Source organism: Elaeis guineensis, chromosome 13 (genome assembly GCF_000442705.2).
Source record: "Elaeis guineensis isolate ETL-2024a chromosome 13, EG11, whole genome shotgun sequence".
NCBI lineage: Eukaryota > Viridiplantae > Streptophyta > Magnoliopsida > Arecales > Arecaceae > Elaeis > Elaeis guineensis.
The window spans coordinates 53575859-53590830 of NC_026005.2; the positions used below are offsets into that span (position 1 = coordinate 53575859).

The 14972-nt window shown below is 38.7% G+C and overlaps 1 protein-coding gene across 1 annotated transcript; it reads left to right on the forward strand.

Annotated features, from left to right (window-relative positions):
• Positions 1-1806: 1806 nt before the first annotated feature.
• Positions 1807-11416, forward strand: LOC105033144 (protein OBERON 4). Its single transcript, XM_010907822.4, has 2 exons — positions 1807-5175; positions 10547-11416. Exons 1-2 carry the CDS (start codon positions 2091-2093, stop codon positions 11113-11115), a joined length of 3654 nt encoding a protein of 1217 aa, XP_010906124.1. The 5' UTR covers positions 1807-2090; the 3' UTR covers positions 11116-11416.
• Positions 11417-14972: the final 3556 nt, after the last annotated feature.

The window sequence follows — 14972 nt, forward strand, 5'->3', positions numbered from 1 at the left end:
TCTTCTCTAAGCATATTCAAGTCAAGCTTAGCTCAACCACAACTCATGATTTTGTAATTGATCCATGCCCAGACTAACTTACCTAACTTTCAGATGAACTACTATTGTTCATAAATACCTATTTTTAAGAGATTTAATGCAAACATGAAACCCAACTCCGTAAGACTCCCATATACGCAATCTAATCCAATTTTAACCATTATATAATCGCATTATCATTACTATGATGACAACATATCCTTTTACATGTAAGGTATATTATTATTATTATTATATATCTCAATTAGTTATTCATTCTTATTTTGAACTTAATTGAGCTATGGTAGAGCAAGCCAAGTCTCTTTCAATAGCTTAGATCATATATTAATCAAAGTAGCCAAACTCAACCTGATATTCAAACCAAATTTGAGCTAATCACAAATTATTCAAGTTAAAGCTTTAATAGTGGAGTTGATAGCTTTGTAAACCCATATGCTAAAATGGTTTGCTCTTTTTGGAAGTAAGAGACAAAGTTAAATCAACAAGAAAGGAAATTTGATTTTGTTAAAGTTGAAATTAATAAATCAGTAGATTCATATTTAGAATTTTTAATCTCATAAAACATCAGGTGCTTTGCGTCTTAGTCACTTCTTAATGCTGCTATCCCTATTCTTATAGCCAATAAAATGGCAAGGCTAGACTATTGTTGATTACTTAATTTGGAATATACTATACCATTATTCATGCTTGGACCAAGTTATCAAGGATAGTTATCTCTATCTGGATTTTGTATATATATAATCTTATAAATATTTAAAATTACATTATATTCTCTAAATTTACATTTTATACGTGCGCGTGCATTGCATTGCGAGGGTTTTTTATATAATGTCATATATATATATATATATATATATATATATATATATATATATATAAAATCTAAAATAAATTTTTTTAAATTTATCCAAGTGATAGGACCTTCGCTAAAAGATCGCGAAGGAGTTCAATTTGTACTTGTACTTAGCCTCGAGATTTTAGCATGGCGCGGCCATGTGGTCCAGCCCAACATGCTGCCGCTTTAACAACTGACAAGCCACCCAACGTGGCCAACTTTTAATATACATATGTCAAAGCAGCGAAACACGGGTCGTCGAGCTGGAAACCCAGTCGTTTGCTCCTCTTTTTCTTAACATTAAAAGAAGAAGATATAAACATCAATTGGATTAATTAATAAAAAAGTTTTCAAAGGAGGACAGCGAGAGGAGGAGCAGGCGAGTCAAAAAGTCATTTCGATAGTCTCAATGCGTCAAGCAAAAGCTGTCAGCTTAGTCAAAAAGAACACCCATCAAAGGCCTCAATGGCAACAACACCCAACAGCTGTCTTCCCTCCCCTCACGGAGCATTTCGTACAGCAATCGTATTCCAGGCTCGAACTTGCACGTGGCAAGCGGCTATTTGATATCTTATTTATTTTGTGTTCAGAAGCACACATGATTACCGAATTGCCATCTTCGTCGCGCGATCGCGTCAAAGCTGCAGGCGCAACCAACCGCCCCACGCCGTCTCTCGCACGAACGCCATCGTACGACCCACTCGCGGTAAAAGAGGGTCATCTGGACCGTTAATTCTATGTGCGGAAGATCGGACGGTTGAGATTAGGAGAAACTGCGTGATGGGCGATGAGTTACGGGACCTAATCCTCTAACAATTAATGACTACGTTGACTGAGGGTCAGGAATGAGGAGAGAGAAAAGAAGCCTCTTTATACACGCCTTTCATCCTATCAGTTTTCGTTTTCTCTCTCCATCCATCCCCCAACAAGCTTCCTCCTATCTCATTTCATGGGAGTATCCGGCGCCGCCTCCGCTTCCACCGCCAGCAATTTCCTCCCTTCGGCGTCCCCCACTGCCACTCTCCGCCGCCCTTCTCACCCCGATCCGCTGTTCGCCGGCTGGCTCGCTTGCTAGGGTCCTGAATTCCTCCCTCGTTCCGTTATTTCTGAGGAAATTTAGGGTTTTGGGGAGCTCATGATTCTGGCGGGCAAGCTCCGGGTAGATCTTGAAAGGTAGTGACTTTTCGTCCATTTGTATAGGCTATTTGTGATCTAAATGAAGAGGCTGAGATCGTACGGTGAAGACGCCGACGAGGACGTCGGTGAGAAGGGGGTTTTTAAGGACTGGCCGAGACGGGATCAAGATCCGGAGCGATTGTCCTCGCATCGTCGGTTCTACTACAAGACTGACAGCTTGCGGAGAAGCTCGTCGTCATCGGCCTATGATCGGTCTCTTGATGATGATCGGGAGTCTTCCAGATCTCAGCGGAAGAGGCTTGATCACGAAGTGGACGGATTTGAGCGGCGGAAAGGGTTTGATCGGTACCGGGATGCCGGCGACCGGCCGATGCAGGTGTCGTCCTCTCCGCGTGGGCTTTACGGGAGCAGCGACCGTCTGTACCGGTCGGAGAGCTTCTCAGGGCTGAGGAGGGAATTTCCGAAGGGATTCAGGTCGGAGAGGGACCGGTCGAGGCGGGAGGGGAGCAGCGGCTTGTCTTGGCGGAGATCAATCAATGGCAAGGAGAAGGAGAACGAGGCTGCTGCTGATGAGGAGAGGAGATCACCAGCTGTGGATTCGGATTCTGTGGGAAGAGGAGGAAGCCATGCCACTTCCTCCGAGGATCATAGAGGGAAGACAAGGTCCAGGGAAACCTCGAGTTGTGAACAGTCTAGGAAAAATGAGATAACGAAGGCAGAGAAGCCGTGCAGAGATAGCTGTAGCAGTAGCGAGATGGAAGAAGGAGAGCTCGAACCAGATCCAGAACCGGAAACTGGTCCTGTAGCTGAACCTTTGCATGATACCAAGATGCGGGTGCGAAGTGAATCAGAAAATTGTAAGGATACAGAAGTTGAATGCACTGGTATACCAGAAACAAGTTCCGAGAAGAAAGAAATCATAGCTAGTGAAAATAAGTCCGATGGTGGGAGTGATAGTGGTGGGAAGGAAGAAGGGAAGGCAACAGATGTGGCAATGGATGAAGTAAATGTGGCTGAAGCAATGGATGAAGTAAATGTAGCTGAGCAGGCTCTGGATCACCAGCATGAGTCGGTCAAGGAATTTGAAGAGAAGAAAAGAGAGGAGGGAGAAGGAGAAGGAAAAGATAACAATGTTGATGGTCATAAAGTAGAAGGTAAATCACTTAGGGAGGAACAGGGAGTCCTTCATGTAGAGAGCATGTCGTCACCTTCCCAAGGCATGGAAATGAAAGGCTGCGATGAAGAGCCGGTAGGTGCAGAGGAAGGGAAAGGAACGGTGCCTTCTGTTTGTCCTCACCCAGAAAACAAAACAAAGGAGGATAGGGGAGAAAGCCAGGCAGTAGAAGCTGAAACTGAGGGAAGAAAGAAAGAAGAGGCAACTATAAACCTTGAGGTGGTGCAGAAGGAAGGAAGAGATATTGATCTTGAGGCTGAACCAGAGCATGCTGTTGGTCCATTTAATTCGAGTAAGGAATTTGTTGGGGAGAGCAATCGGGAGGAAATGACTCTGGAGTTAATGTCAGACAAGCTGAAGGAGGATTACAAGGACAAGGGCAAGAGCCTAGCAACTTCAATCTCCAGCCAAGCAAATTCAGTCAACATTGGTGATTCCATGGAGGGCCCCAGTGGAAGAGGCTTTGAGCTTGTCTTCCGTTCTGATGTTAGTCAACGTGAGAAAGAACACTGTGGTGGGGTTCTTATTGGCAAGCATAAAGATGAGAAACTCAAAATGGAGCCACTTGATCTCTCTCTTAGTTTGCCAGGTGTCTTGTTAGATCATACATCGAAACAGCCAAAGCCAAAACCTGATTCTCCTAGCCATGGAAAAAGCATCCAGTCTTTGCCATCTTCTTTCTGGACAAACTCAGATGGTTTCACAACTTCGATCTCATTCACAAGTTCTCAGCCATTGGTTCACAATCCTAGTTGTTCCCTTACACAGAATTCAATGGATAATTATGAACAATCAGTTGGTAGCCACCCTATATTTCAAGGAGTGGATCAGGTTTCTAATGATACCATAAGGCATGCTCAGGTTTCAAACGAGACTAAACAGAAGGGAGGAGCTGCCCCACTCTTCCAGAGAATACTGCTGAATGGTCATGCTTTGCAGAATTCACTTAATTCTTTGAACGGGCAACATCAATTGAAGTCCAATGGGCCCTCAAGGCAGCCAAGTCTTCCAAGGCAGTTGTCGCCTACACATAGTCATGGCTCTCATGATACTAGGTCAGAACACAGTAAGGATAAGAGGGTGCTCACAAGAGAGAGAAGCAGCAGTAGCCTTTTTAAGAGTGAGCAACAAGAAGGTGAACTGCTTGCCCTCAATGGTGCTGGTGTCATTGAGAGCATTGTCTCCAAAATTGTGGCAGAACCTTTACATCTAATGGGCAGGATGCTTCAAGGAATGACAGTGCACTCCATAGCATACCTGAAGGAAACAATCTGTGAGATGATTACTAGTGCAGATAAAAGTGGGCAAATATGTGCATTGCAGGAAGCACTTAAGAGGAAGTCTGACGTGACTATAGAAACACTGTCCAAATGCCCTCGTGTCCTTCTGGAGATCTTGGTAGCTATAAAAACAGGTCTTCCAGATTTCATTCGGAGGGCGAATAACATCCCATCATCTGATTTTGTTGAGATATTTTTAAATATGAAGTGCTGCAATCTTGCTTGCCGGAGTATTTTGCCTGTTGATGATTGTGACTGCAAAATTTGTTTACAGAAGAATGGCTTCTGCAGCTCATGCATGTGTCTTGTGTGCTCCAAATTTGACAATGCATCTAATACTTGTAGCTGGGTGGGCTGTGATATCTGCCTCCACTGGTGCCACACAGAATGTGGGTTGCGTGATTCTCATATTAGGAATGGGCGAAGTTCTACAGGAGCACAAGAGATGACTGAGATGCAGTTTCACTGTCTTGCTTGTGGTCATCGTTCTGAGATGTTTGGATTTGTGAAGGAAGTTTTTAAAACCTGTGCCAAGGACTGGAAAGTAGAAACTCTTGCTAAGGAACTTCAGTATGTGAAGACGATCTTTACTGGAAGCAACGATGTGAGGGGTAAAAAATTGCATGATGTAGTGGAGCAGTTGCTGATGAGACTGGAGGATAAAGCCAATCATTCTGAAGTTGTCAATTATGTAATGACATTTCTTTCTGGTAAGCTATTGACTATCTGCAACATAAAATCTTGGCTTATTTCAATTTACCATATTATTCGACTAATGCTGGACATCTGGATGTATATAATGTTTTTTTGCTTGGGATCTTGTGTGAGGGTCGGTCTTGGCACAATGGTATGTCCTCTATTGTCATAGGTGCACTGGTTCTAACATAGAAATAGCCTCTCCTTATGCGAGAGTAAGTCTGCATACATTTGACTCTCTCCAGAGCCTGTAGTGGTTGGAGCCCTGTGCACTTTTGAACACCCTCTTTTTTTTTTTTTGCCTTTTTCCTTTTTTTTTTAATATGTGCTTGGTGTAGTTGTAAAACAGCATGACAATCTGGAAGTTCCCACTAGGTCAATATTCTGGTTGTTAGTATTGGGGAAACTCGTCTTGTTGGTAGTTTTCACCACTTGTCCCACATTGTTAGGTTTGAATGGTAGGATCCTCTCCTGCCAAAGATATCTAGGTCATAAATCAGTAGTATTCATTAAGTACAAAGTTTCACTTCCACGAATCTTACTTGGATAATCAAAGCTGTCATGGGTGAGGCCTCTAAGTTCCAGTTTAAGATAATGTTTGAAGTACTGCAGCACCTTAGGTATTCATGTTGATAGAGTTGTAACCAAGGAGAGCCATACTTCTTGTATGCTTCACAATTCATTCATGTTAGTATCTTTCGTCCTTTCTAAATCCAAGGACTTCTGGGGGCTTTCTTGTCAGTTACATAGTTTGAGCTGTATAACCAGATAGTTAGGTCTTATACTTGTTAATTGGCCTTTTAAGTTTTGTGGAAAGCTCCTTCCTTGTTTAAATAGTCATGTTGGCCAACTCCAAAATGGTATGTCCTTTCTTGTTTCTATCTCTGAAATTGAAACCTCCATGTGCCCTTTCATAACTTATATTCTCCACACGCCCGTTCAAAGCTCTTCCATTAAATATCTTCTCTCCACTAGGGATCTCTTCAATTAGTTATCCATGTTCTCCCAAAAGTGTTACTTTGTAGCACCATCCAACCCTACTTGAGGAGCATAAGCAGTAATGATATTAATAGACTCCTCTTCTAACACTGTTTATTAAGACTGTTTTGTCTCCTACTACCTTAATGTCTACAACCTTATCTTTTAACTTTAATTTATAATGATTCCTGCTCTATTTTGATTCCTATCTTTCTCTTTATATCAAAGTTTATGACTTACCAACCTTTTTTTTTGTTTTTCCTTGTATCTTCTTGGTCTTTTGCATTAAGCTATGTTAACTCTCCTTTTAGTTGTTGCATTACTAGTTTTATCAACTATCCTATCAATGATCCTGTATTCTAAGTTGCTAAATGTATCCTACTTTCCTGGACTAACTTCTTTATCCACATTGCTGCATAAAAGAATGCGAACTCTTGCCTACTTCTCAGTATATCCAGGCGACAATGTGGTGCATCGTTTCTATAGAATGCACTAGTTAACCACCCGTTTGTCTCTATAACTCAAGGTCTGATGCAGTGCATCGCCAGTAGGGAATGCACTAATGGATTTCTTAGGAGTCATCTTTATATGATGTGACTATAATTTTATGCTGACCGTTAGCCTACCACAACCTTCCTGCTTTATCTGGGCATGGGACCAGCTATGTACAAAACATAGGTAGAGTTATTTATAGTTTTGGTGTTATAGGCTCAACCCAACTCATCTAAGCCTTAATCCAAACTAGTTGGGGTTGGCTGCATGAATTCTTTTCCTCCATGCTGCTCGATTTAGAACCATTGATATATCATTCTTACTACCTCCTTTGTGATTTTTGGTCTATTTATATCTCCCTTGTACACAGACACATACACATTCGTCACACATGTACATACACACATAATACACACACACGTATGTATATATGTATATATGTATATATATATATATACATATATATACATATATACATTAATGTTTGTGTGTGTGTGTGTAGATAGATAGATAGATGTATCTATCTATCTATCTACACACACACACAAATACACACAATATCTATCTATCTATTCACACACACACACACACACACACATATATATGTGCATATATCTACATATATATTAAATCACTCCATATTGGTATGTCTCTCGGCTTATGTTGTACATGTTCAAACAATTTGAGTCATTCTTCTCCCAATTAGTGCTACCTCCACCTTTTGAGACTAAAAGCTTGAAATTATAAATTATTGCAATATTTCAGAAAGCGATGAAAGTGTTAACGAATTATAATACATTTGAATTCTTTCGTTATTAGATAATTATCAAACGCCTAATTATATGAGTGTTTATAGAATTAAATGCAATAACATAAAACAACAAATTAGTATGAATTTGTTATCATCATATCAAGTACCAAATACCAACATATACCTTATGACCTGCAAAATATGGAGATCAAATGTATCATCTAAAGCGTATAATATTTATGCTATGAAAATCGAACCTTAAATCTAACAAGTCTACTACTCATGGGGATCTATGTACTACATCCACCTCATTTCTCCTTTTTATCCCAAAAACTTTTAATGACCCAAAATGTCTCTTCCATTAAGGAAAAATTAACTTTCAATTGAGTTGTTTGAAACTAATTCTTCCAAAAAAGGTCTTCTAATCTCTCAAATACAACTTTTCAAAAGATACATAAGGAAACATGTTTAATCTTGAGAAAATACTCCTTAAGGGCTAGCTTTTACCATCCATGAGCAAGTATTTCCTCTTTGAACACCAAACTAAATGGATGATGATCCAAAATCATAACTATTTAAGTAAGTGTATCTAAAGAAATGAACTATTCTTTACCCTCCCCCCCCCCCCCCCCCCCCCCAAGCATATGCTACATGCACAAGAGAGAGAGAGAGAGAGATGTACTGGTGAACAATATCTTGTAAGCATAGCATCCATCATTGGTTTAAACTCCTCAAAGGCCAGATTTACAATCCATGACTAAGTATTTCCTCTTTAAACTCGAAAAAATGATCCAAAGTTGTGACTCTTTAACTATTATGTTCAAAGAAATGTACTGATGACCAAAGCATCCATAATCACTTTTGGTCAGTTTTGGCCAAAATAGGTCCAAACCACCAATATTATTGGAACTTACCAAAACCATTGAAACTTATTGAAACTGAATTTCCAATATTCTGGTCTTAATTCCAGTAGAAACTTCCACTTGTCAGTGATTTCATTTGAACTTCAAACTCCGGTCATACCATACTTATGATCAAGTGCTGATTGCAAGTACCTTCTGTTTCATTGAATGATATAGTTATCATAGACAATAGGATGACTAGATATCACTGGAATATTTAGTTATATGTAAGCAAATCTCCAATGTCAGATTAAGTACTGTATTTTAATATCCAACATGAGGGTGCTGGATGGGTTCAAAATCATCAAGGGATAAGTCTTGGTTGCTACACGAAAAATTGATCCACTTTTTGTGCGATTGAACATCCACAAAGTGCACTTCATGTTCAAGCAATTTCTTTTTCTTTGAGGATTCTTTAGGTTGCATTTGGTAACCCACAATCTATCCAGATTGCGGGCAATTTAGTGTGGTAATCTGGATTACTGCATTTGGTATGCTTTTTGGGTGGTAATCCAGATTGCCTCATGGGAGGTAATCTGGATTGCCATGGGAAAGGATGGCTATCCAGATTATCACTTCTTTGGCAATGTTGCAATAAAAATTTTGGACAAAATTATCTCCCAAAAAAAATCACACAAAACCCATTGCCCAACCCTCCCCCCTCCCTCTAACCCCTCTCCGTGTGCGCCCCTGGCCTGCAGCTCCTCCATCTCCCCTTGTCTATCTGCGGCTCCTTCGCCTTTGTCCCCTACCACCTTTCCGTGGCTCCTCCACGCCCGTCCCCACCACCCCCATCGCTCCACATGCGCTAGCCCCCTTCTCATCCCTCCCAGTGCCCACGGTTCCCTACATCCTTCAGCCCGCCACTTCCCCGCACTACTACCACGCCGACACTATTCCCGTCACTTCTCACCAGAAAAAAAGAAGAGCATTCGGACAAACTTATTGGGGGTATTTTGAAAATTTGATTTCACGTTACTAATAATCTGACTGTTGTACCAAACATGTCAATTAAGATTTTCTATAATTTTACTGGAACATTGTCTGTGTGTACCAAACACAGTAATTAACGTTACTGGCAATTTAATGGTGGCAATCTATTTTGAAGGCAATCAACATTACCTTCCAAGATTGTCTGGCGATGCACCAAATGCAACCTTAGTTCTTAGTATTCAGAATCTTTTATCCAGTGTGCTAAACCCAAATTTCCTTGGTGTACCGCTCTTGCAGAGCTTCCTTGGTTCTTCCTCATTTTTTGTCAAGCTACATCTTCAGGCCCTTATCTTAATCAGTTCCTGCAGTCTCTCCTTTCTCAAATAGCTAAAGGCTTTTCCTTCCAAACATCTTAATCAAGGGGTGAAAAGTAGGATTGCCAAACATGTTATGTTTTTGCTTTCCATCATGAAAGCAGCTTTTTGTTGGAAAGATTGATGGTGCTAACTGTGGCTAGTTACCACACCCTGTCATTGAAGAAAGTTATTTACCAATTGATATTCACATTCTGTTGAGCATTCTTTATAGTTGTTAATATTGATCAATTGAGCAGAAACTTGAGGACTGTCATCACTCAGTTGGGATAGTTTGGCATGGTCTTTGTGTGAGGATATGATCCACATGAAATGGCTTATTTGAACAGGTGCTGTTATTTCACATGGTCTGTCATAAATGGTTGTGCGTGCATGCAGGAACAAGTAGGTGGGGGCATGTACTTGTGTTTGCATGCATGGACAAGTATGCTTATGCATGCATGCATGCTTGTGTGTGCATGATTGGATGGCTCACCTACTTTGCATTGGTATACTATTAGAGTTGACCCTTTTTGTGTAGGAATATGTGCAAATGACCAGTATAAATTGGTAGTGCCATCAAGGTTTAATAATTTTAAATGCCAAATAGTGCGATGTCTAAGTGTCAGTTTTGGCAAGAAATCTGAAAGGTGGGTGTTGCTTCTTTTCACTTTTTTGAATTTTAGTTTCACTTCACCTACTTGGTTAAATGTCAATTAAGTGTGATCATGTTCTTCTACAACAGCTATACTTTATCAGTCTTGCAGTTTGCTCTAAAGTTACGCCCTTTTATTGAACGTTGGAGACCTCATCATCCAATCATGAGAATTTACTGTGATCATAAAATGACAGCTATGAAATCTACAGTATCTTTATGAATCCATCATGACTGTATTATAATGCTGTATCTTTAATGCCGTATTTTTGAACTAGTGAGAAAACATAACCATGCTGAATTGTTATTTTTATATTTCAGATAGTGAATCCAATGTCAGCAGTAGTCCTTCCATATTTCCTCCCAAGGGGTCATCTAGAAATGATGCTGAAGGAACCAATGGAATAGCTGGTTCAAGCAAAGAAAGAACGAGGTTGCCATTTGTTCCCCCAGAGAAAATCCCCCGTCTGGAAACTGCAGGTCTTCTTTCCGTTGTAGATCATGAACGAGTAGGTCAGCAGACTAGGGATGCAGAGGTACAAATAAATCTTGAGAAGAAGCCAGTTATCGATGAATTGGAAAGTGTTGTAAAGTTCAAACAGGCAGAGGCAAAAATGTACCAAGAACGTGCTGATGATGCAAGAAGAGAAGCTGAGAGCCTAAAACACATAGCAATAGTGAAGAATGTTAAGATTGAGGAAGATTATGCTAGTCGAATTGCGAAATTGCGGTTGGTTGAGGCAGAGGAAAGGCGTAGACAAAAGTTTAAAGAATTACAAGTTATTGAAAGGGCACAGGTTGAGTACTTCAATATGAAAATGAGGATGGAAGCTGATATAAAAGATCTATTGTTGAAAATGGAAGCTGCAAAGCGTAACTTCAATACATGAAGGGGTCTTAAAACAAGAGTTCTTAATGCCGGGCATCCATATCATATTACTGCATTTGTAGGACAGCCACATAAATAGACACTTCATATGAAAGTTGTAAGTTTTAGGTTTTTCTGGCCCCTATGTATCACCCTCTTCATGTTGTTAAATTTGTATGGTGTAAACTTAGCTTCTTAGTGTACAATTTTCCTATTTCACCTTTTGTCTCGCTAACTGGATTCTGTACAGTGACATGCTCCACCCCTGTGCGTGATCATTGGTTTCCTATATGACAAAAGGAAATAGGTTCTTATTTATCTTATATATTATCAATCATGTGCTTTCTTTGTTTCCCCCCTATATGACAAGCCAACCAGGCTTAGAAATATGGTTGCACCTCCTTTAATCAGATTGATGTTTTTCAAGAGTTTCTCATTTTGCTTAAAGTTTGATTTGTCTATGTCGCTGACTATTGCTCTTGGTTTATTAATACAGATTGTCATCAACATCTTAAAATTAATTTGTTACTTCTTTCACAAGCACTGCTACACATGTTGATTTAATTGTATAATATTCATCCTTTGTTCAAGTTCAATGAAGTTTTATGATATATTCCTGTCCCAGGTCTTCTGTCTACTGTGTATTTATATTTTCATGCCTGAAATTTGAATTTTATCCAGGATTATGATTTTTTTTTTCATGGACAATTATTTATTTCCAACCTTGTCAAGAAAATTACCTCCTACTTGTATAGCGTTGACAAAAATGTTGGTGTGAGATGGGAGGATATGTCATAGCCTCCTGTAAGATCATGTTGGAAGGAATTATGTAGTTGACAGTTTTATTCATTTATGTATTGCCATTTGCCATTTAACTTACTCTCTTTTTTCTCCCTTCTTTTTGATTAAACTTTTGGCTTTTGTTATTTGAAGTCTTGACTATTGCAGACTTAGTAGGCTCTACTTTTGTCCAGGGTAGTAATATACTGAACCAGTTACCTTCTCCAAAATGTGATACAGATTGCACTGTGGTTTTAGTTGTTATAAAATAAAAAATAGATAAAAGATAAGAAGAAATATGTTTCTTTTAAGTGATCTTATTGTCCAGCATTTCCCTCACAAGCACAGATAAAAATATGGCTATTGCTAAAATATTATCTTTTCCATGCAAGATTCATTAAATACTATGTAGGTGCCCCTTTGCTGAATTCCCTGCATTACTGGTCTGGCTTCTGTGTTTGAGGGTACCTTTTTTCCGTACCTTTGGCAAAGCCCCAGGACCTGTTACTACTTGCTGATCTAAGAACCAAGTATGGAAGTAAGGAAATTTGAAAATATTCCCATCATGAAGTGATTACCCCACAAAAAATACAGCACTAATAATGAGACTGGTGCAAAGGAATTAGGCTGTTGTTTCAAAAATCAAAGTGTGAAATTAGTATACAAAAAATGAGTAGAATATATACATCATTATGGTGCATGACAGGATCTATGGTTCATAAAAACAATCGTGATCTGCCAGTGTAGGCCGAATAAGAGTTCAGCTTCATCAAACAAAGTATGATGCACAAAATCTGATGATCACTTAACAGCCTTTGACTTGATGTCAACTCTATATAGATATGTGTTGGGTTCTGTATTGAAGCAAATTTGGGCAATGGTAACCCTTTTGCATGAATTCTAGCACTAGAGGGGAAACTTAAACCTCCGTGTTTGTTCTGCAACTGTAAGCTCATTGAAACTCTAGGCAACCTCCAGGTTTTTATTGGACTTGGAAATCATCTCAGGAAAAAGGAAGGGGGCAAGGTTTAAATAAGGCGCATTCTATCCATATTTAAGAATGGAGTCTCAAGAGTCAAACTAAATTGCAGTTATGAATATTTTGCAAAAGATAAAGATATACACATTTCTTTCACAAATGCTACTCTAGGATCTGTGTTGTGAGGCAGGCTTGGTTGTCTTTCATAAGGGTTCAAAGGAGTTCACATCAAGCTAAGATAACCTGGACAGATGTTGTTAGAATGATTTAACAACTTCAATTGTTAAAACAGCCAGCCTTCGTAGAACAATGGTGAAGAAGGATTTGTATAACTAATTGGCAAATGTGTAATTCGGGTAAAATTTATTCGTTTTAGTCTTTTTATTCTTATTATCCTTGCATCTTCAGATTGCCTCTCTTCCTGAAAAATAGATTTGCCTTTACCATCAGTTAGTCTTCTTTTTACTTGATCTCATACTACTAAAATCTGCTGAAAGTTTTCATTACTTCATAATTCCTGGAAATTGCAATAATCAAATCTGTATACAATTTGTCTTTTTGTTGTAATTAAGGGGTACAATTTTAATTTTGGTTAATGTTCCATCCTGTCTGAAGTTGAAATATTTGGAAGTTTATCTCTATACAAACTTGATAGGAAGAATGTTAATCATGTGTGTGCCGTAAGATATGTTAGGAAAAATCATGAGAAACATGATAGTTATAAAAAAAAAAAAAAAGTTCTACAGCAAAGGCTTCTTTTATTATGACAAGTAGTTAATTTGTCTTTATGATGTAATGAATACAAGTCTTACATTCTTTCATGAATGAAGGTAAACAAATCTTTTGAAACATATGTGTGAAAATGTTGTTTGAAGACATAGCTAATTACTTAGTGTGCAGAGATTTAAAAGTAGGCTGTGCTAAGGGTTGTTACTAAGCTATGGCCATATTCTTGGAGTGATGAATCCAATTTTTCACTCCAATTTTCTTATCTTAAATAGAAGTCATGGTTTCAACTGAAATGATGAACTTTTTTGTTTCATCAAGAACAGGCAGAATGGGCCTAGAACATGTTATAACCATTTTTTGCTTTGTGTTTTAATTAAAAGGCTAAGTACAGAACTGTTCAAAAAACTGTTTGTCATGAGTATGGCGCATGTTGTAGAATTTTAATTTTGACCTTTCTTTCTTCTTTTTTAAGCTGATATCAACATAAAAAATTGTCCCTCGAAAGTGGCACTAAGCCACTTCTTAGGTTGTGAAGCCCTTATGTGAAACAAAACACATTCAGCATGGAGCATTGAAATAGCCTAAGGTACCATATATGACTGTATTTGGTTTATCAATTGCAACATTTTTTTCCTTTTCTTTCCCCCTTTATTGAAGGGGGAAGAAATGGGGAGGTTATTTGCATGGGATTATCACTTTTGTGCAGGCTACTGGATTCATTCTTAAGGAAACATGTGATGAACTCAACAATGCTGTCACTGAATTCTGGCAGTGTGAATTTTATCATGTTTTGTTCTAATATTTTATGAGATTAACAAATACACAGTAGAGATACATAAAAGAAACATGCTAAATTTCTATGCTGTCTGAAAATTGGTGTCTAAATCATCCTATTTTACCGACATTATAATTTTGTTGCATCCAGGGGATGTCATGGATTTTGTAATTAGTGACACTGTTTTTAGGACACATACAAGGACAAGATTTAGACATATGTCCAAGCATCTGACTTGGCAAGAGGGAGAAGAGGAGATGTGGGATACATAGGAAAAATAATTTAACCAAATATAAAAAGAAAAATTTGAAATATACTATTTGTTAGGGTCTTCTAATATGGGTGTCTCTCATCCAAACTTCCCGATTAGCTTAAGAATTTTAAGAAATGGCAATTTGCAAAGTTATTCTAATACCTATATTCTTGACCAATCTATAGAAGAAGGAAAGCTTACTTCTACTATTATTGTAGTGGGCCAAACTTGATATGGGAATCCAACTCTACCAATTTTGAAAGCCGAAATCTCAAAAAAAATTAACTAATTTCCAGGTGTTTGCCACGTATCTAATTTGGATTCACATCTCACATGGGTTTTACTCTTTTAGGAGGTGGGTGA